This window comes from Dreissena polymorpha, chromosome 7 (assembly GCF_020536995.1).
Source record: "Dreissena polymorpha isolate Duluth1 chromosome 7, UMN_Dpol_1.0, whole genome shotgun sequence".
Taxonomy (NCBI): Eukaryota; Metazoa; Mollusca; class Bivalvia; order Myida; family Dreissenidae; genus Dreissena; species Dreissena polymorpha.
The window spans coordinates 86,518,894-86,538,894 of NC_068361.1; the positions used below are offsets into that span (position 1 = coordinate 86,518,894).

General features: G+C 34.4%; 1 protein-coding gene across 1 annotated transcript in view; it reads right to left on the minus strand.

Moving 5' to 3' along the window:
- Positions 1-1,257: 1,257 nt before the first annotated feature.
- The window catches only part of LOC127837588 (uncharacterized), a 377,541-nt gene continuing 358,797 nt past the window's right edge, over positions 1,258-20,001 (minus strand). The window contains exons 6-12 of the mRNA XM_052364840.1: positions 13,028-13,044; positions 8,382-8,443; positions 6,044-6,096; positions 3,816-3,925; positions 3,278-3,349; positions 2,149-2,299; positions 1,258-1,397 (exon numbers count right to left, since the gene is read on the minus strand). Coding sequence (XP_052220800.1) covers positions 1,333-1,397; positions 2,149-2,299; positions 3,278-3,349; positions 3,816-3,925; positions 6,044-6,096; positions 8,382-8,443; positions 13,028-13,044 — 530 coding nt within the window. The 3' untranslated portion in view covers positions 1,258-1,332. The remainder of the gene's footprint in view (positions 1,398-2,148; positions 2,300-3,277; positions 3,350-3,815; positions 3,926-6,043; positions 6,097-8,381; positions 8,444-13,027; positions 13,045-20,001) is intronic.

The window sequence follows — 20,001 nt, forward strand, 5'->3', positions numbered from 1 at the left end:
GCTTACGCCTAGGATCATTAAACTTCATAGGTACATTGATCATGACTCGCAGATGAACCCTTTTGATTTTCAGGTCACTAGGTCGAAGGTTAAGGTCACGGTGCCCCGAAATAGTAAAATGGTTTCTGGATGATAACTCAAGAATGCTTATGCCTAAGATCATGAAACTTCATAGGTACATTGATCATGACTCGCAGATGACCCATATTGATTTTCTGGTCAATATGTCAAAAGTCAAGGTCACAGTGCCAAAAAAACGTATTAACACAATGGCTGCCACTATAACTGACAGCCAATATGGTGGGCGTCCATGTTTTACAAACAGCCCTTGCTTCACATAAAAAACAGTGAAGCGATACAGAGCCATCATAGCCCTCTTGTTCTGGTCCCTCGAGATCAATGACTACAGCACTTTCTTGTTGAGAATTGAATACTGCTTAAGGCGATGCTAGGGGGTGTGAGAGATGTTGCATCTTCCATTATCTCTCATGAACTGACTCAATAATACCGAGTCAGCAATATTTGACTTAAATTTTGGTTTGGTTGCTCTGACGAGGGATCGAAAAATTTCAGAATCTTCCTAAAAGCTTAGTGGTAGTGTCGTCACTGATTGCAAGAGGATGTGCTGCGGGTTTGATCCCCAGAAGCGACATTGAAAACTAGCCAACTGTGTTACCTGAAAGGCTGCTAAACCTGATATACTAAGCTAATGTGAATTTTCTCTCACATGATGGTCATCAGTTTTATTATATAAACATTAATGGCAGTAGTAAACAATGGGACGATAATTAATGAACGCATCTTTCATTTGACTTTGACACTTTGAGTTTGACATGGCCTGGATTGAAATATGTGACTTGACTTTGGGTCATGTGCCCCAGGGGAACTACGTCCCCGTACCCCCATTTGTTTCCGTACCAAAATTGTTTTGTACCCAATATTTTTTCGTACCCAATTTTTGTTTTGTTGCAAAAAAATGTTCGTACCCAATTTTTTTTCGTAACCAATTTTTTTCTTTAACCAAATTTTTTGGGCATAATTATTTTCGTTCCCAAAATTTGTGTACCAAAATTATTTTTCGTACACATTTGTGATGATGTAGATCAACTTAAATTGATGCTTGTATAAATCCATCCTCTTCAAAAGCATCGTCACACCAGTACTGTCAGTACTTTGATTTATTATTGCGGGCATAACGATGGAATAAAACAAATTATTTACCTAGTTGCAACTTTCTTATAGATTAGCACCCACACACAATATTATAAAGCTTTATTAACGGTCAAACTACACAGTTGACACAACTAAATCTGACGGGTCCACTCGCAGCGCCTATGGAATGACTTTAAGGGTATCATTGTTGAACTTGCCTGCAGTCCACAGTTGGAAAAGGCGAGCTGAAAAGAGCAGACACTGTGTTAGTTCGACATGTTCAGCTTTCAATATGACTAAAATATCGAATCGTCAATACACAATCATCAATCAAAATTGTTAAATAATAAATCGTGTAGATAAAACGTGTATCATTAAACTTGTTTTAAATACATCTTGGTATGTTCTTACGGATCCAGAATATGGTTTAAATTTTGCTTTTAATAATGCCGGGTCCGAATCCCAGTACAGACATTGTTTTTCTAGTATTTCAACTTTTTCTTGATTGCATTTTTATTACTTTGGCGTGTTCTTAATATTATAGTTTGATGAGAAAACATAAAACAACACTACTCAACTGTGTGAACGAGAACTTTTAAATGGCTCAGAGATATACTCTCCTCACAATATCCAATGTAAAATCGTACACAAGGAATTGTATATATTTGCAGCCTGACACCATATAAAATGCGTGTATGTCTAAGTTTATTTACATGTCATTGCTGAGTCTTCACGACTACATTATGTGCTGACATGCAGCATATATACTGTGTGTATGTCATAGTTTATTTACAGGTCATCCCTGATTCTCCGAGACTACATTATGTGCTGACCTGCGCCATGTATACTGCGTGTATGGTAGAGTAGTTTAACAGGTATACTATACTATACCAAAGCTTATTATTATATACGATAAGTGCACAGGTTAATCTAGGACGTAACATTACGCACATGCATTAAACCCAGTTTTACCAGAACGAGACTCATGAACCATACCTTTGAGGATCTTGCATTCGCCGTAGTTACAGGCTCCGTCTCCGCAGCAGACATCGCAGTTTGGGCTCTCATGTTGGCAATCTGGTGAAGAAAAACTACCCGCACAATGACGGATATCTTCGAACACCCTCTTCATCAATAGTCTACATATCTGAAACAGAGTTTGAATTAATCTTGAAGCTTTGCTAATGAGTCCATATTTACAGTTAAACGTTATATTGCGTTTGATGTTCTGTTTGAGTCATCTGTTTTATTTTTCGATGTCTAGCACTATTTGTGTTGCTAAAGGAGTTGTGCCCGGCTGTGGTTTTTAGACGTTTATGGTTGATATGAGCCTCGCTCTGAGAAAAGGGGGTTTAATGCATTTGCATAAAGTGGCGTCCCAGATTAGCACATGCAGTCCGCACAGGTTAATCAGGGGCGACACGTTCCGCTTGTATGATATTTTTCGTCTACAGAATGTCTCTTCTTATAAAAAATCCGGTTTGGGCGGACAGTGTCGTCTCTGATAAACCTGTGTGGACAGAACAGGCTTATCTGGGACGACACTTTACGCACATGTTTTAAACCACGTTTCATAAGACGAGGCTCATATGAAAATGAGTGCGTCAATACATGTACCTTTTCTAGTACTGGGTCTGTGGTTACAATAGTATTTTTAATATTATAAAACGAATATTACTTTCGATGAAACGAAATAGCTTGATTACACCCAATGTCAGCATAACTTTATTACGTTTAGTAAAAACGCTCTTTCATAGAATTCTCCGAATCAGATAGCAACGATCTCACCATTACGCCATTACTCCTCTTCTTCTTGAACAAATTAGACTTTACGAATATACTTGTATTCACGTATTAGCATAAGCAGAGTACACTGACTAAGCGTTTAAATTATTCAATGTGTGTGTAGCAGCAAATACGATTGTCATTGTATACGAATGTTCCTCTATTATGCATTCATTAAACTGGACAAACATGTATAATGACAAAGGTAGGTAAAAGAAACGGTTTCAGAGGCTTGTGTGATTGATTTGGCACTGCACGTTTATGTTAATCTTATAGCATTACATTCTCAGATGCGATTGCGCTATTTGTATGTATAACCATTAACTGTATCACGACTCACGTATTTGTTCTGACACCCGTATTTGAACGTCGTAGCCGATCCTGGGTGGTACTCATTGCGGGCATAGCAAACCTGACAATACAAACACGCATTCTATAGTAATTATAGGGTCCGTCACACAGAGTTACACATTACAAAACATTACTTTTTGAAATCTCTGATATACGAATATGCAGGAACACTATAGACATGTGCAAGCAAAAATTAGTGCAAACGTTACTAACATGTTTTGAAGTTTGAACATTACACTTGAAAAATACAGTATTTAATGTATTGTGTTCTGTTAAATCATGAACATGGCTCGGCTGAATGCATTTCTTGTTTTTCATAATGTAACATTAGTAAATTGGTTACGGTTTCATTTATTCTCTAAAGCATTGGTGTCCGGTTCACATCCATTTAATTTATATAGATGTAAGTTTTATTCTTTTATTTGGATCACAATTCTTATTTTCTATCGTAAACCTCCATCGTGGTTTCTAATGATGATAAGCAGTCGTGCTGAACTCAAAAAGGGGTTCCATACATAAAAAGTTACCTGGTCGGTGTCACACGTAGTGAGAGTGATACAGTCCGAAAGGTTGGAGACTGATGCCTGATCAGACTTGGATGAGTCGCAGAAGTAGCATTGAAATGTGTTGGTAATTTCTAAAAGCACATGTTTATTAATACATAAATAATGAACTTGCTTTGCAAATAAGCGTATGGTACCTGTGGAGAAAACATATAATATGTGTACATCTATTGAACAAAGATTATAAAGCTGTGACTAGTAATTAGAATAATCTTATTAATTGTTTTTTCGTCAAATAATTATTATGATTAATCATTTGAACCATGACACTATTTGGTTTTCGAGGAATGAAACTAGGCATTACTAGAAGCGTTCAAGTATGAATTGTTGTGGACGTTTTTTTCAGACGGCATCGCGATAATCACGCGGAACCGACAGTCGTGGGTATATTTAGATGCAAGTTTTATAATGTATCCTTTCCCGTTAAAATCCGCTAAGTTGGCATGTATTTATGAAAAGCTAAATATTGTAAGTGTACTCATATACAATTATACAACTATTGTTGGTATAGAGTCTCAATTCGCCGCGGCATTACTGTCCCATATGAGGAGTCTTTGTATTCGTTGCATAGAGTTTAAAGACGTTTTTGGTGAAATGTGTTTAGTGAATGGACATAATAAAATAATAAAGTGCATTTTTGAAAGTTATGCGCTGTATTCAGAATTTAGGTGAAAACTGGTTTTAAAAGAAGATAAAAATACATATGACTTCGACAAAACAGGATTGTCTGTACAGCAGTTTGCTGGAGTGAAAGAATTATGCGTATTTTATGGAAAGAATTATGCGTTATTTATGCAAAGAATTATGCGTGTTTTATGCAAAGTATTATGCGTGTCTTATGCAAAGAATTATGCGTATTTATGCCAAAAATTATGCGTGTTTATGCAAAAAAATATGTGTGTATTATACAGAGAATTATGCGTGCCTTCTGCAAAATACACTGTCTGGAAAATACGAAGTATGTTTCACATCTTGTTGGGAGTATTTTCTACAATACTTAAACTTATTTTGAACATGCTTAAGATCCTTGCTTGATGGGTTGTCAATATATTGAAAAATAAGCACAAAAGAGCACAGATGCGCAAAAAACCTTGTTCAAACATTAGAATTACGAGCTGTTTAAAAACAATGTCATTGGTGACGTGATATAGGTTAAATTTAAATTGAAAACGAAGTGAGTCAAAAGGCAACGGTCCGTAAGAGTAAATAATGTAATAATGCAATATTATTTAAATATCAATGTTTCGTTCTTCAATTTGCTAGAATTAATTGAATATTCGTAAATACAAAGCTTTGCAAGACTAAAGTTCTTAAACGAACTCAATACATATTGCAAAAAAGAGAACACTGTGCATTTATACCAATGTCATATTTCTGCATGACAATACGGCATCGCACAAGTGGCGTATATTTTTAGTTTAGTTTTTGTTAATGAATGAAAAGGTTGGAGTGCTTCCTTAACCTCTGAATAAAGCTAAACCTGTCCCTTGTGACTTCTTTTTATTCCAAAAAAATCTGAAAGGCAACACATTTCATATGCCCAGCGCAAATACGTCGTTTATCCATTGTCAAGGTGTCATCATATAAGAATATATCGTAGCATATCAATAAAAAATGAAAATGCCTTGAACCGTTTGATCAGAAGTCAGAATTTTTACATATTTGTTAAGGGTAAATACTGCAATGGTACTCATTAAGTGTTATCGAAATCTTTCAATGATACATTGTAATGTGCGTATATATTTTCAAATTTAAACGCACCTTGGTTACTTCCGCAGGGATTGGAGCAAGGTTTTTAGGGATTAATAAAGATATTAAAAAGCAGGAGGCAAATGACTCCGCGCTTGAAATTTGTATTGGTGAAATAAAATGTTTAGGGTTGGAAAAACTGAAATCCATAGTTATTTTCTTTCTGCATATTTGTCAAATGCTCTGAAATGTTTCTAGTAAAAAACTGAGATAAATACTATGCAAAATATCAATTTGTGTATTTTATACTTTATTATAGAATTATCTTACTGGTGATATTATATAATAAATGATGCAATGCAGATAATTAACCCAAGTGAGTAAATCTCAAAATGCTAGCATCTAAATCAAGTATTCTATACATGTATGAGAAACATGTGTTGGCAACTTAAAAACAAATACCAATTTGATTATCATATATATGAATATATAAAAGTCATTACCCTGTCTAATTCCACACAAAAGTTTGTTACAGTCGTCGCCGTGTGAACAGCATCTGATAACAAGGAGAAGTGAGTTGTTAATACGAATATTAAAGCCCCATAAACACTGAAAGTCAAAGAATATGTCGTAAAATATTACGATATCCAAACATTTACGAGAGAACGCGAGATGGGCTTTGGGAAGCTCATAAGACTACATCGTGCTTCCGACGCTGCGTTAAGCCAATCCACGTTTGCTTGGTAATGTTCGGATATCGTCGCGAGAAATTCACATGGAATATATTGTCACACTACAAAATTAAAACGAGCATTGTGTATCTCGTTAAATCTATGGTACCAAACCACATCTAGCTTTAAAATGTTGGCTATTGCTATAACGTACACTGTATTTGTTTTATATTTTTTTACATGAAATAATTTTGAAATAGGACATTAATATAATTTTTTATGTAGGATATACAATTGGATCCTAAATTATGAAAGTAATTTCAGACGCACACGGTTAATGGAATGATAAATCTTAATACCAATTGAGGTTTAAGTTGGCATTTTGTATCAAGAGCATAATGCAAAAACTCAACAAGCACATGCTTTTGTGCATGTATAAATATATTTACAAATACAAAAACATTTATAATCCGGAGATTCATATATAAACGTTATCAGCACAAATTTGCATTGATAGTTTTACTTGATTTCGTTTTAATATAAAGAAATCAAACGATGCGTTGTTGATTCGAATATTTTGTCGACACCAGCGAAATCTAGCTGGTTTCGACGCTTGGTATACCTTAAAACAGACTCGATCGAGGGGATTGTATGTGCGTGATACGTTTTAAATGGGTGTAAAGATATGACCTGTAACCTTGTATACCTTCTTGGAACTTGAAAAGACTCGTATTCAAAAATGGATGAACATTCAACAGATATTTATTAGATAGCATTGGTTCTCGATGCGGTATATGCGTCAACCTGCCACCAAGCATCGACGTGAAATATATCATACAAGTTCTGAGAAACTATAAACAAATACATATTAATTAAAAGGTCCCTTGGTATTTACTCGTTTACACTGAAATCAAATAGATTTCATTTTTATGTCCCCCAGTATATACGGGGGGAAATATTGTTTTGCTATGTCTGTTGATTTGTTTGTTGGCTTGTTGGTTTGCGTCAAACTTTAACATTTTCCATTACTTTTGCAATATTGAAGATAGCACCTTAATATTTGGCATGCATGTGTATCCCATGGAGCTGCACATTTTGAGCGGTGAAAGGTCAAGGTCAATGTTATTCTTTACGGTCAGAGGTAAAGAAGACATGTGTTTGTCAGAAACACAATGCCCCCTAATGCACCGCTTTTTTTACCTTTGACCTTGAAGGATGACCTTGACCTTTCACCACTCAAAATGTGCAGCTCCACCAGATACACATGTGTTAAATATTAAAAAAGTTATGAAAATTTGTTTTTTATAATTTTTACCTTTAATCTTGAAGGTTTACCTTGACCTTTCACCACTCAAAATATGCAGCTCCACGAGAAGTAAATAAGAGATTGATATATATATTTTTTTAATTTTTGACCTTTGACCTTGAATGATGACCTTGACCTTTCACCACTCATAATGTGCAGCTCCACGAGATACACATGCATGCCAAATATGAAGATGCTGTGTTCAATATTAAAAAGTTATGATAAAACTTTAACGCAGGTTAAAAAATACAATGATATTTTACCTTTGACCTTGAAGGATGACCTTTACTTTTCACCACTCAAATTGAGCAGCTCTATGAGATACACGTGCATGGTAAATATCAAGTTGTTATGTCCAATATTGCAAAAGTTATTAAACTGTACCCAAGGTTAAAGTTTTGGACAGACAGACAGGACAAAAACAATATACCCCCGATCTTTCGATCTGGGGGCATAAAAATATGGGTCAAAATCGTCAAACTTTAACCTTTGCCATAACACTTGCAATATTGAAGATAGCAACATCATATTTGGCATACATATGTATCTCATGGAGCTGCACATTTTGATCAAGGTCAAGATGAGGTCATCCTTGGAGGTCAAAGGTAAAAAATATTGGGGACATAGTGTTTCACAAACACATCTTTTTGCTCGTGTAGTGATGCTTCTGATTTCCTTAATCAAAATGTTGATCAATTATAATTTAATATCTAGAAATTACGCTATTTATAAGAAACATTAAGTAATAACTGATACATAATTAGAAATGTAACTGTTACGTTAGAAGTGCGGATTTATTGCAGGTGTTTGGCGAATACAATTACCGTAAAGCGTATGGGATTTAGTGGATGGAAGAGGACTTACTGTGAGCAGCTGACGACCTCATCCCGCTTTCCTATCGCACCAGCTGTACCCCCTTTGCATTGCTTAAAGTACCACAACAGCAAAGAATATAACACAACAATTTTTCTTTGTTTGACTGATCATTTGAAAATAAAGCATCTACAACATGTAGTATATGTAATCAATTCTGCATATTTCAAATTTATAAGCATTTATATTGAAATTAGCCGTGTTAAACAAACTTGTTTGCTTAATAATTGTTCTTTAAAATAATAAGTATTATAATACATATTATGCATGTATACATATTACTGAACAAATAAATTCAATTCAATGTTTTATTTAAGTGGTTAGTCTCATCCATTTCATGTACATACTTATTACAGAGCATGAAAACATTCATATAAACATGAAAATGACCATTCTATGTAAGAATTATAAGAGACTATGAGGAGTAAAATATTTCCTAGTTTTCACATACTTGTTCTTTATATACATATTTAAATTAAAAGTTGGGTTACAATTGCTAATCTATTATTAAAAACTGCCATAAGATATAATGAAGTAAAATACTGACACTGTATACAATAGTGGCACTAACGCGCATAGTATAAAATGGTTTAAGAAATCGATTATCAACTCTAATCAGGTCGGAAATGAACTGATAAGCAATAGTTACCTAAGCTTAGATACAAACTAACAGACCCTGTTGACTAAGACTATAGCGACATTGATTACATTTTAAAACAATATACATTTAAACCCGAACGGTGACGCCAGACTGATTTCAGAGAGACATATTTACCAGTACAGACATCCAGCACATACTTATTCCAAAGGAATAAACAACCCTACCCAGTTTCCCATAAATTCTGTGTGACTTTATACAGGTTTTGGTCTCCTCAGTCTGGGTGCACACCATTTAAGTGAGTTATTTTGCACTAACTAGCATGTTATAATTGTGCATATAATAATGATCAAAGTACTGACAGTACTTGTGTGACGATGCTTTTGAACAGGATTGATATAAAAGCATCTATTTAAGTTTATCTACATCACCCCAATTGTGTATGTGGGTGCGAAAATTTTGGGTAGGAAAAAATATGTACGAAAATTTTGGGTACAACAATTATGCAAAAAAAAAAAATAAATACGTAAAAAGATTTGGTCACGATAAAAATATTGGGTAGGAAAAAAATTGGGTACGAAACAAAATTGGTTACGAGCAAAAATTTGGGTACGAAAAAAAAATGGGTACGAAAAAAAAATGGGTAAAAAAATTGGGGGTACGGGGAAATAGTAGCCGTGGGGAACTTGATCCTTGCCGCGAAACTGGGAGGCGGGTTACATTCTCGATCAAATATAACAAGAAATATCTTTAAAAAGGTATTCGACGTGTATTTTCTGTACCACTTATCTTTAAAAACTGTCTGTTACAGTAAAACGTTTGTGGGTTATAACATTACGTTTTAGCATATAAATTCAAAACTTGACATGCTCTTTAATTACACCATTCTCTTTTATTTCACATGTATATCATACCAAACTTTATATTTCGTTGTTTCCTTTCCTAAGTTAATGATGCTATGTGTACGGACGTGATTTCACAATCCCATGTGCGTGAAAATATACTTTTTCTCTTTTGATCATTGTTCTTTTTCTCTAATTCAATAAGCTTAGACATGTTTGTTCCTTAATTACGGCAATACTTTCATGATGATTCCCGATCGAAAGTGGGTATGAGCACATAGTCGTAAGAGCACTTGAATACGTGAGTTTGCCCATGAACACATGGTAAGGTTAACTAAATCTCCGTGATATGACCTAATATGTGTTTAAAACAGCAAACAATATCCAACGAACGAATGAATTGTCAAACATAGTATGTGCACTGATGTGGCTCTGTAATTTATGTTTGAAAAGTTTATAAAATATGCAAAATGAGAAAGCACGCAGAAGAGTGAGTATCACAGATATGATACGGCTATTATGCTTTTTATATACCATAGTCGCTACAACGTTTACAAATGACAGGTTCAAGATAATTCATTTTCTTTACACTTATGATAGCATTGAAAGTTAATTACAGTGGAAACCCTCTAAACCGGATCCTCTTTATACCGGAATCCTCTCTAAACCGCTATAATTGTCCGGTCCCATTTTTTCCCCTATAATACCATGCGTAAAATATCTCCTCGAGACCGGAATCCCCTCAATTCCGAATACCGGTCATTCTTTGGATCAAAATTGGGTCATTCCATACGTAATTGTACCCCTCAAAACCGCTCAGGGCCACTTTATCGCACCTCAGACCTAGTGTCGAAAAGTTGTATATAGCGGATTATGAACGCGTGAAATTAATAAAGGTGGTCGAAAATTTGTAAACTGTAAAAATCGCAAACCAATTTAAAGATACTTGCCCTGTGATGTATATATCGATCAATAGAGGTGATAATACTGATTATAATTACTGATAACAAACATAGAGTTCTTTAGTGTGTTTTGTTGTTGATGTAGAAAGCTGTGTTAAATTTTAATAACCTTAATGCTATTATATTTTGTGTAGTTTATTACAAATTCTAATTTAGTGTCATATAAAATGGTGCTTTGCAGAGTTCTTGAAGCAGTTGCATTTATATATTCATTTAGATTTTCAAATTGGTAATTAAGATAACTAAGACTAAAAATGTCCAAACCTCCTTCTAAGCGAAGGCCCGTGGAATTGTCTCTAGAAGACCAAATCAATTTGATAAAAGAATTAGAGATGTTCCCGAAACCTACACTCAGGATTCTGTCGGAGAAATATAGGGTAGGACAGTCGACGATCGGGGATATCGTGCGAAAATAGTCTGCGTACATATCTCATTGTTATTTTGAGTAGATGTAGTTTTTCCTTTTATGAAGAATAGAATAGCAGGTTAGGGCTGAATACATAACATTCTCTGTAGTAAATATATATTTAATTTTTTCACAATCTGACATGGCATGATTAGCAGGATTTACACTTATATTATACATTAGCATTTTCCTTGCATCAACATACAACTGACAGTGAAAGAGTACATGTTTTTATCCTCAATCTTATCTGTACAATAGAAACAAGTCATATTACATAGCTCTATATTTTCATACTGACCGGTCTTTAAACTTAGCGGCGCCACACCACACCTAAACTTAGTTAAATCACTTCTATAATTGAATGGTATTTTACCGCTAAAATATGTTTCAGTACCAAAATTTACTTTAAATAGTTTATAAGTCCTTAATTTATTACGTCCTTAATTTATTACGTCCTATGCCCTTTTGTCCAGATTCTCTATTAACAAAATTTCTCCATTTAACAGTTTCCTTTGCTAATAACTTATATCACTCTATATCAATTATAACATGTTTACTATTATCAAATGGTATATCTACAATATATGACATATTAAGATAATTCAAACACACCTTTAATCTTGTGTACCCATTTCGAACATATATTGTTTTTGCCCAATTATACATTTTCTTGTAAATTCTAGATTCACCCATATTCACATTTCTAAAATGCTTTCTACAAACATATCCTAATTGTTTAACTATTGGTGGTGTCCAGCCCATTTCACCCAAAACAGCCGCATTTGGCGTGTATTTACCAACACCAAGATAGTACCGCTTGGCTCTTTTCTGAACAACGTTAATGCATGAATAGGATTTATCTCCCCATATTGACGCACTATAATTAATTATTGGCCATATCATGGACTAAAACAGTTTTGTAAAGGTTGAAAACACGAAGCCTCCAAAAGCTTTATATTTAGAAATAACTAAACCCAGTGCTCTAGACGCAGACTTAGCTACACTTATTTGCTATTTCATGGTAGTCTAAGTACTCATTTAAGATAACACCAACGTATTTTTAACAATGTAGAATTTCTAAGTTCATTCCAGCAATTTTAAACACATGTTCAGTTTTTTAAACACTTTTTGGTCTAAAATAAATTAACAATCTTTGTCACAGTTAACTTGCATTTAATTTCATTAACAGCAGGCAGAAAAAGAATCGAATAACAGTTGGAGGTCATCAGAATTTTTTTGCGAGCAGAACTACATCATCAGCAAACAGGAGACCACATACTTGTTGATTATCTATGTCAATACCTACTCATAAGTTACTCAAAAAGAATATCAAATCATTGATTTAGATATTGAATAGCACAGGGAACAAAGGACTGCCCTGCTTCAAGCCGCATTTGACGTCGAACCACTCTGAATCTAACCAATTTACTCTCACACAACATTTCCCATCACTGTATAAGGACTTCACGGCTTTAAGCAACCGGCCCTGTAGTCCCTCATGCCTTAATTTCACAAACAAAATATATGTTTACAAATCGCATTACTGCAAGAGTAAGTCCTTGCTTATTTATAATATCTAAATTATTGTTTGTCACGGCATCACAATAAAGATCGTGGATATATAGAGAGATAAAATTAACGAGTTTCACACATGTCTGCTAATACATAAACATCGATTCTAACCAAGCAACGAAATATACACTCTGCAAAAAGGCATGCTAATGTTTTCAGAAATTTACCTAATTTCTGTAAATAATGTTTTATATTAAGAAAATAATTAAACAACCCAGCACATAATTGCGTGGCAGCAGTTCAAGCAACGTACTTACTTCTTTTCCTCGGCAACCTCCTCGGTACACATTATTGAACGTTTCCGTCACAACCTAGTCCATGTAGCATTCCTGTGAACGGAACACAACATCTGTCAATTAAAAGTGTCAATTTAACGGCATCGTGGTTTGTCTTATAAAGTTTGATTTTTAATATCATTAATTAAATATGTTGTCAATATTCTTAAGTAGACTCTCGTACTAAAGACAGTGATGGGCTATTATTCAGAGGTTATTGGCAACCTGGTGTTTGATTATCATTGCCATAATGAGTCAAATATATCATTCAGGTTTTCGGCCCACCGGCAATTATTGACGTGTTGGGGCGATAATCAACCAGATTGCCAATAACCTCTGAATAATTGTCCATCACTGTCTTTAATACGAGAATCTACTTAAGAAGACTCTGATCACTAATGTCTTAAACACGTTTGTTTTCGTATACAGAGCAATGTTATTAAAATCGCACCCCGTATTTCAGTATACTTTTATACTATACTATATATTTTAGTTTAAAAAAATAAGTCGCAAAGTAATTGACCCTTTGTTCTAGTATTTGTGACCTCATAAATATTTCTATTAAACTAGTTACATGAGAATAACTCAATACAGTATTGTGTGACGAAAATGTGAATTTCTGTTACAAAAAAAACATGAAATATAAAGTAATTATGTTTTTACATTAAACACAATCATTTACGACGTTTTTTTAAACATGATCATAAATTTATATAATGTCAAACTTCAAACGTTAGAAAATCTGTCGTTTTGTTGATTAATTTCTTAACTGGGCAATGCTGACACATGCCTAAGTACTGCATAGTAAGTTTAATGTTCGATAAAATTAGAATGTAAAAACCTGTATCATATGTTTCCAGGAGATCTGATCAATATTAAAGGGGCCTTTTCACAGATTTTGGCATTTTTTTCAACTTATTCATTAAATGCTTTATATTGATAAATGTAAACATTGGATCATAAAAGCTCCAGTAAAAAATCAAGAAAAAAATTAAAAAAAGGAAAAGAACATTGCCCGGAGCAGGTTTCGAACCAGTGACCCCTGGAGTCCTGCCAGAGTCCTGAAGTAAAAACGCTTTAGCCTACTGAGCTATTCCGCCGAGTACACATTTTTGACGTATTTTATACCTAATATAAGAAATCTTCGTAGTTTCACAAAATTTAACGACAAAAACAGAACTCTCCAAATTATTCAATCGTTTCGCGTTGCAACGCTTTATAATTTTTAGATTTTAAAATCGTCAAAAGATGCATATAATGGCTATATTAGAGCATGGTTAATGTTTAGTATTACTGTTTCCTCACAAATATCATAACTAAAACGAAAACTTACGAATCTGAAACAACTTTTTCCAATTTTGTCAATTTACCAAAGCGTGAAAAGATCCCTTTAACATTTATTCTTAATCGAACTTCCTACGTAAGCATGTTGTCTTAGCAACATGACATGGATCGAGCACATCTTCGAGATTAAACTGGGTACTAGATTTACATATAAAAATAAATTCTCCAAACATTTATAAAGGAAGGGTAGAACGATGAAAACATTTAACGTTTTTCAGAGATGTAGATAAGACATTAACAGCTTCTTCTTCCGATATATCCCGACTTTATCATATCTCGCGCGTCTCGGGATTTCGCAAGGCCTGAAGAAAAAGCGGGTAAAATCAACAAACGTAAGAGCGAGTACCATGTTGAATTTGTCTATATGATTTGTCAATTGCTGTGTAGTGTTATCACCAGACCAGTTCAGTAACCAAGCAACAAAATGGCAGGTTACCGTAAGAATCGTAACACACATTACTGCATTTTTACGCTATTTTCTGAAGCGACACGTTTGGCTTCAATGTCAGTAAACTTGTGACAACTAAAACGAATAAAAGTATGCTCTGCATATTATTGAATTTGACATTTTTTAAAGTGCTGATTCAGTTTAATGGCTACACCACACTTTCATATTGATATTTTTTTTAATCATGTAATTACACTAGATTGTATTTACCCCCTTTTGCAGGTGCATGCCAAAGCGAATTAGATTTTCCATCTTAACTCTTAATAAGTAAAGCGACTACAACTTCGAATATAAACTATGGATCACATCATATGTGGTAGCATGCTCAAGTGCAGATTGAGTTTTATGGCTGCCCATATTTGATTCTGATATACCTTTTGAAGACATTTTGCAAGTTTTAATTTACCCCAGTTGTCACATACTTGCTTTCAGCCATTTTGGTTTTCCATCAAGACGTGCATATTTCGGGTGACATAAACTACAAAAGGGTGCATTTCATCATATCATAACTAATATTTTTGTACAGTGCTGATGTTATTGTATATTTGTCCTTAGTTTCATAGTTAAATCCCTTTACATAAGAAATTTACACCAGATCGTATTTACGCCATTTTGTGGGTGCATTCTTTAAGCCAAAATGTGTTTCCCTCCAAACTTTCATAGTTTCAGCGACTAAAATTGAAAACATATACTATGAATCATATCATAAATGTTTCAATATAACCAGTTTTTCAGATATTAACTTTCATCAATTTGGATTTTCCGCAAAAACCTTGCATATTTTGAGTGACCAAAGCTATAAAGGGTGGCATTGCATCAAATAATAACTGATATTTTTATAAATTGCTGTTTGTACTTTATTAAACCGCACATGTCATAGTGATATTCCTTTGCATAAGAAAATTACGCCAGATTTTATTTACCCAATTTTGTAGGTGCGTGATTAAATTTTGTTCTCCATCAAACACCTCGTTGTTTTAGCGACAAAAACAGAAAACATATACCGGTACAATGGACTATATCATAAATAGAGGATATTTGTTGGATTCGATGTAATATTGATTTTATTTCACGAGTGACCATATACAATAATATTTTCACGAGTGGCGCAGCCACGAGTGAAAATATGAATTGATTATGATCACGAGTGAATTAAAATCGATATTCCATTGATTCCAACAAATTTTCTTTTTATTTTATGTTTTTTTTCACCGTTTATTTACATTGTAATAGAGTTTATCTGGATAATATATCGCTGGATTATGACGTCATTTCGTCGAAAAAATGACGTCATTTCACAGTAAAACAGTGAAAAATATCGTTATTTTTCACTGTTATTGTTCACTGTTTGAACCAGTGAAATACCAGTTTTTGTTCACTGATATTTTTCTATTAACCACCGGAAAGCATAAAATAAATAATATTATTTTAAAGTGCTGATTGAGTTTTATGTCATCCCTCATTTTCATAATGATGTTCCATGAAGCAATCGAAGTATACAAGTTTGAAATCACCTGTATAACATTTCAGCCACACTGGATCCACTAGTAGGCTCCACAGGTGAAAGTAACGTTCCCAGGATAGTCTTTTTTTTTAATTAATTTATTTATTTTTGAAGCCCAATATATTCAAATAAATATAAAAAATCATGTTTAATGAGAAAAAAAATTGACAAAGAGCCATGAAAAAAACACCCTCGGATATTGAAATCAACCAATATCAGAGGGTGGGGATTTTTTGTTCATGTCTTTTCGTCAATTTTTTTCTCATTAAACATGATTTTATGTATTGTTTTGAATATATTGGGCTCCTTAAAAAATACTTTCCAGGGTACGTTACTTCCACCTGTGGTAGGCACTACCGTTGTTATTTTAATACAACTCAGATAGACAATACGGATGGAAACTTAATTATTGCCATTAGGAATCGCATTTGTAATGTGTAAGTCCTCCATGATTTCGAATAAGTTTTGCTTTCAGCGCCCATTGTAGCTTGAAAATATTCAAAGTTGTTATTTATGTACATAATTATGTGAAAATACTTAGCTCAGGCCGGGGATTGAACCCACGACCTCCAGAGTGGTAGTCAGATACTTTAACCACGTCGCTAAAGAGCTAGCCCAACAGCAAGGCTGTTGGAAGTGACCTTATTTCACTACAATACATAGTGTAACACCGGTCTGACTGACAATAACGTAGTGACGTCACCATCTATGTATAGAATGATGTACATATGCTCAAATATTGAACCTTACTGTTGTGGTTACACTGCACTATTGTTATTGTCAAAAAAGTGAGCTGTAAATATTAGGGACTGAGTGCTTTAAGTACTTTAAGGATATCCGAAAAGGGTTTATTGCTTTCGGTCGGATGGATTCTTTTCGGAATTTTCCGAAGCGAAGAGGCTCGCCCCTTACGTCATTCAAAGGAAGCGTTCTGATTGGCTGCGAGCAACCCGAGTACCGGTCCAAGTATCACAGCGCGGGAGAGTATACAAATGACGACACAGCGGGGATGTTAGCTTTTAACATAGGAACTTTCGGCCAACAACATCTAAATTCATAACACATCTACTATCACTTGGAACCCATTTAACAATAACATTTCAACAACAAGAAGAAGGCGGACTGGAGGATGGAAACGTAAATAACTGAATCTTAATATAAATCGGGAATATTTAATGATCGACGACTGCTTATTGAATTTAAAAGTGATGGCCGCCGCTGTTTGATCTCCAACTTAACAGGGACAAGGGACTCAAGCTATCCCGGGTGTATGACAGTCTCCTCGTATCACGTCACCCTTTACCGGTCATGTGACTGTGGCGTCAGCTAACCTGTGATCAGCTGATGAAGAAGATATGGTATCTTCGAAAATTCAAAGGTAAATTAACCGGCTATGAGTCCAAGAACTTACTCAACTTGCTGAATATGTTTTGCCAGGTGTATTGGTATTTGGTAATGAATTATGAAGTTATATAGAAATGCCATTCAACTGTAAAAACTTTGTTTAAGTGTTATTGTATTGAATGGACTAAAATTGTTACTATGAAGGTTATTGCGAGACCGTATGATCACACATGATTTCATAGGCTCGAGCCGGGCCATATATGATATAATATAGCCTTATGCACATAAGAGGGCATACCTTTCAAGTTTAGTTTATGCTTCTATACAACATGCCCTCGATATCTTTATATGCCTTTCATTACCTTTTAACATTCTGGAGTCTCATACACAACTGACAGATGGACTGCACAAATTCACTATTACAATGTTCATCATAATCGCTATACCAAGAAGTAAATCCAGATTTAAATCCTCGTCATCACATGACACAAAATCCGTCTAAGACATGGTGAAGATACACAGAAAAGCGACTACATAGCTCAGTGGATAAGGCGCTTGCTGAAATCCAGAGGTCTCGGGTTCGATCCCGGGTCGGGGCACATACATGCCAGTCATGTTTCAGCGGAATGCTGACTGACAAATAAAGGCTTAGCTCGGCATACTGTATCGAGATGCTAAATATCGGATAATGGCACAGTGTAATGGTCTGACGATTTCTATAAACATACTCTAGGTGGTAATGTTCTAATTGGTAAAATCTTGCATTGAATCTAGCGGTAATTAAAGAGAACAAAGAACACAAACATTCAATTAGATCAGACCAAGAATAAATGCTCAAATTTGTTCACAGCTTCGTTCAAATTATATCCCAGGTAACTGGCATTCGGATAAATCAAATTAAATGAAAAACAAAGATCTAATTAAAACAAACAGTATTAGTTGTTTGTCGTAAGATTCTGATCGCTCCTTTATTTGAATATTTTATCGTAGTTCAAAGGCATCCTTAAATACCGGTAATCATTGTTTTTTTTCAAACTGGAGCCGGATATAATCGCTAAATTACACAATTTGGCATATGATTTATTTTTATTGGCACATTACAATTGTATGATAATACCGCATACATCCCCATTTTGATAACACGTAAAAGTTAATTTGTTTCACAAAACCTGGAATGCGAAATCGTGTTTCAGAAATGTTGATAAGCGTGTTAACTACCGTGGCAACCGACAAACAGGTGCGCGCTTAGAATTATCTCGCCGAAACCACGCGAGGTGCGAGAGTTTGCCGATATCGCGCGAGCTGCCTATCTCTATTATCTACGTCCCTGTTTTTTGTAACAATGAGACTTCGTGTTTGTTTCGGTCTTAGTGCTCTTGATAGTTATTTCGTCAATATTCAATAGCGACTGTAGACGCCGTCTTGAAAAAAAGTGCAACGTATTTGTCTATAAGGCATAACTGCCGAGATGTCGGTGTCAAAACACACCGGATTATTTGGGTAAGCGTTCCAAACAAGTACCAACCTCTTGTGATATGTCTATAGTAATAATATAATATTATTACTACCAATTTATTACTTAATACATAAGTTGCGCTATGCACTTACACGCACGTCAATTACAACAATGACAATTGCTAACACTGACAATTGAACGCTTCATAAGATACAGCAAGAATAATAGTCGGTCAAATATGCCATAATCAAATAAAGAGATGAAAAAATTTGTTAATTTTTCAAACAAAATCTACCCTTTTTTGTTGTGCCAACCCTTAACTTTGTTTGATGATATACATGTTGAGATTTTCATTATTTTTGCAAAATTTACTGAGATAAATATTTAGTCTGAGATCCTGTTTTGCTAAATTCAATTCAATTGAATTAATTTTAACGTAACTAAACTTTCCTAACGATAGAATGTTCAACCGACTTAAAGGATGTCTGAATTTCATTGCATATTGTTATTAAATTGGAAAACAAAATAACAATTTAACTATAAACAAAGGTCACCAAACCTATTAAACCTATGTTTTTGACGATAGCAAATAACTTTTCGATTAGTAATTGTTTTTAAGTTGATTACGGAATACATGTTTCGATACTTAAAACTCAGTTTTCGTCGAATACATTTTTATGAATTTTCAGTCGGAAAGACTAAAGCAAATCAGTGTGTTTTATCGAATAGAGATTGCTGTGCAGTGTTTTATGAAATTCATGTGTTGATGTATGTTTTTTTGTAAACAAAGCCTTACTTGACCTTAATTTTTTGTACGTAATTTGGGGTCAACAATTGATTTGAAATAACCTTTTGCAATT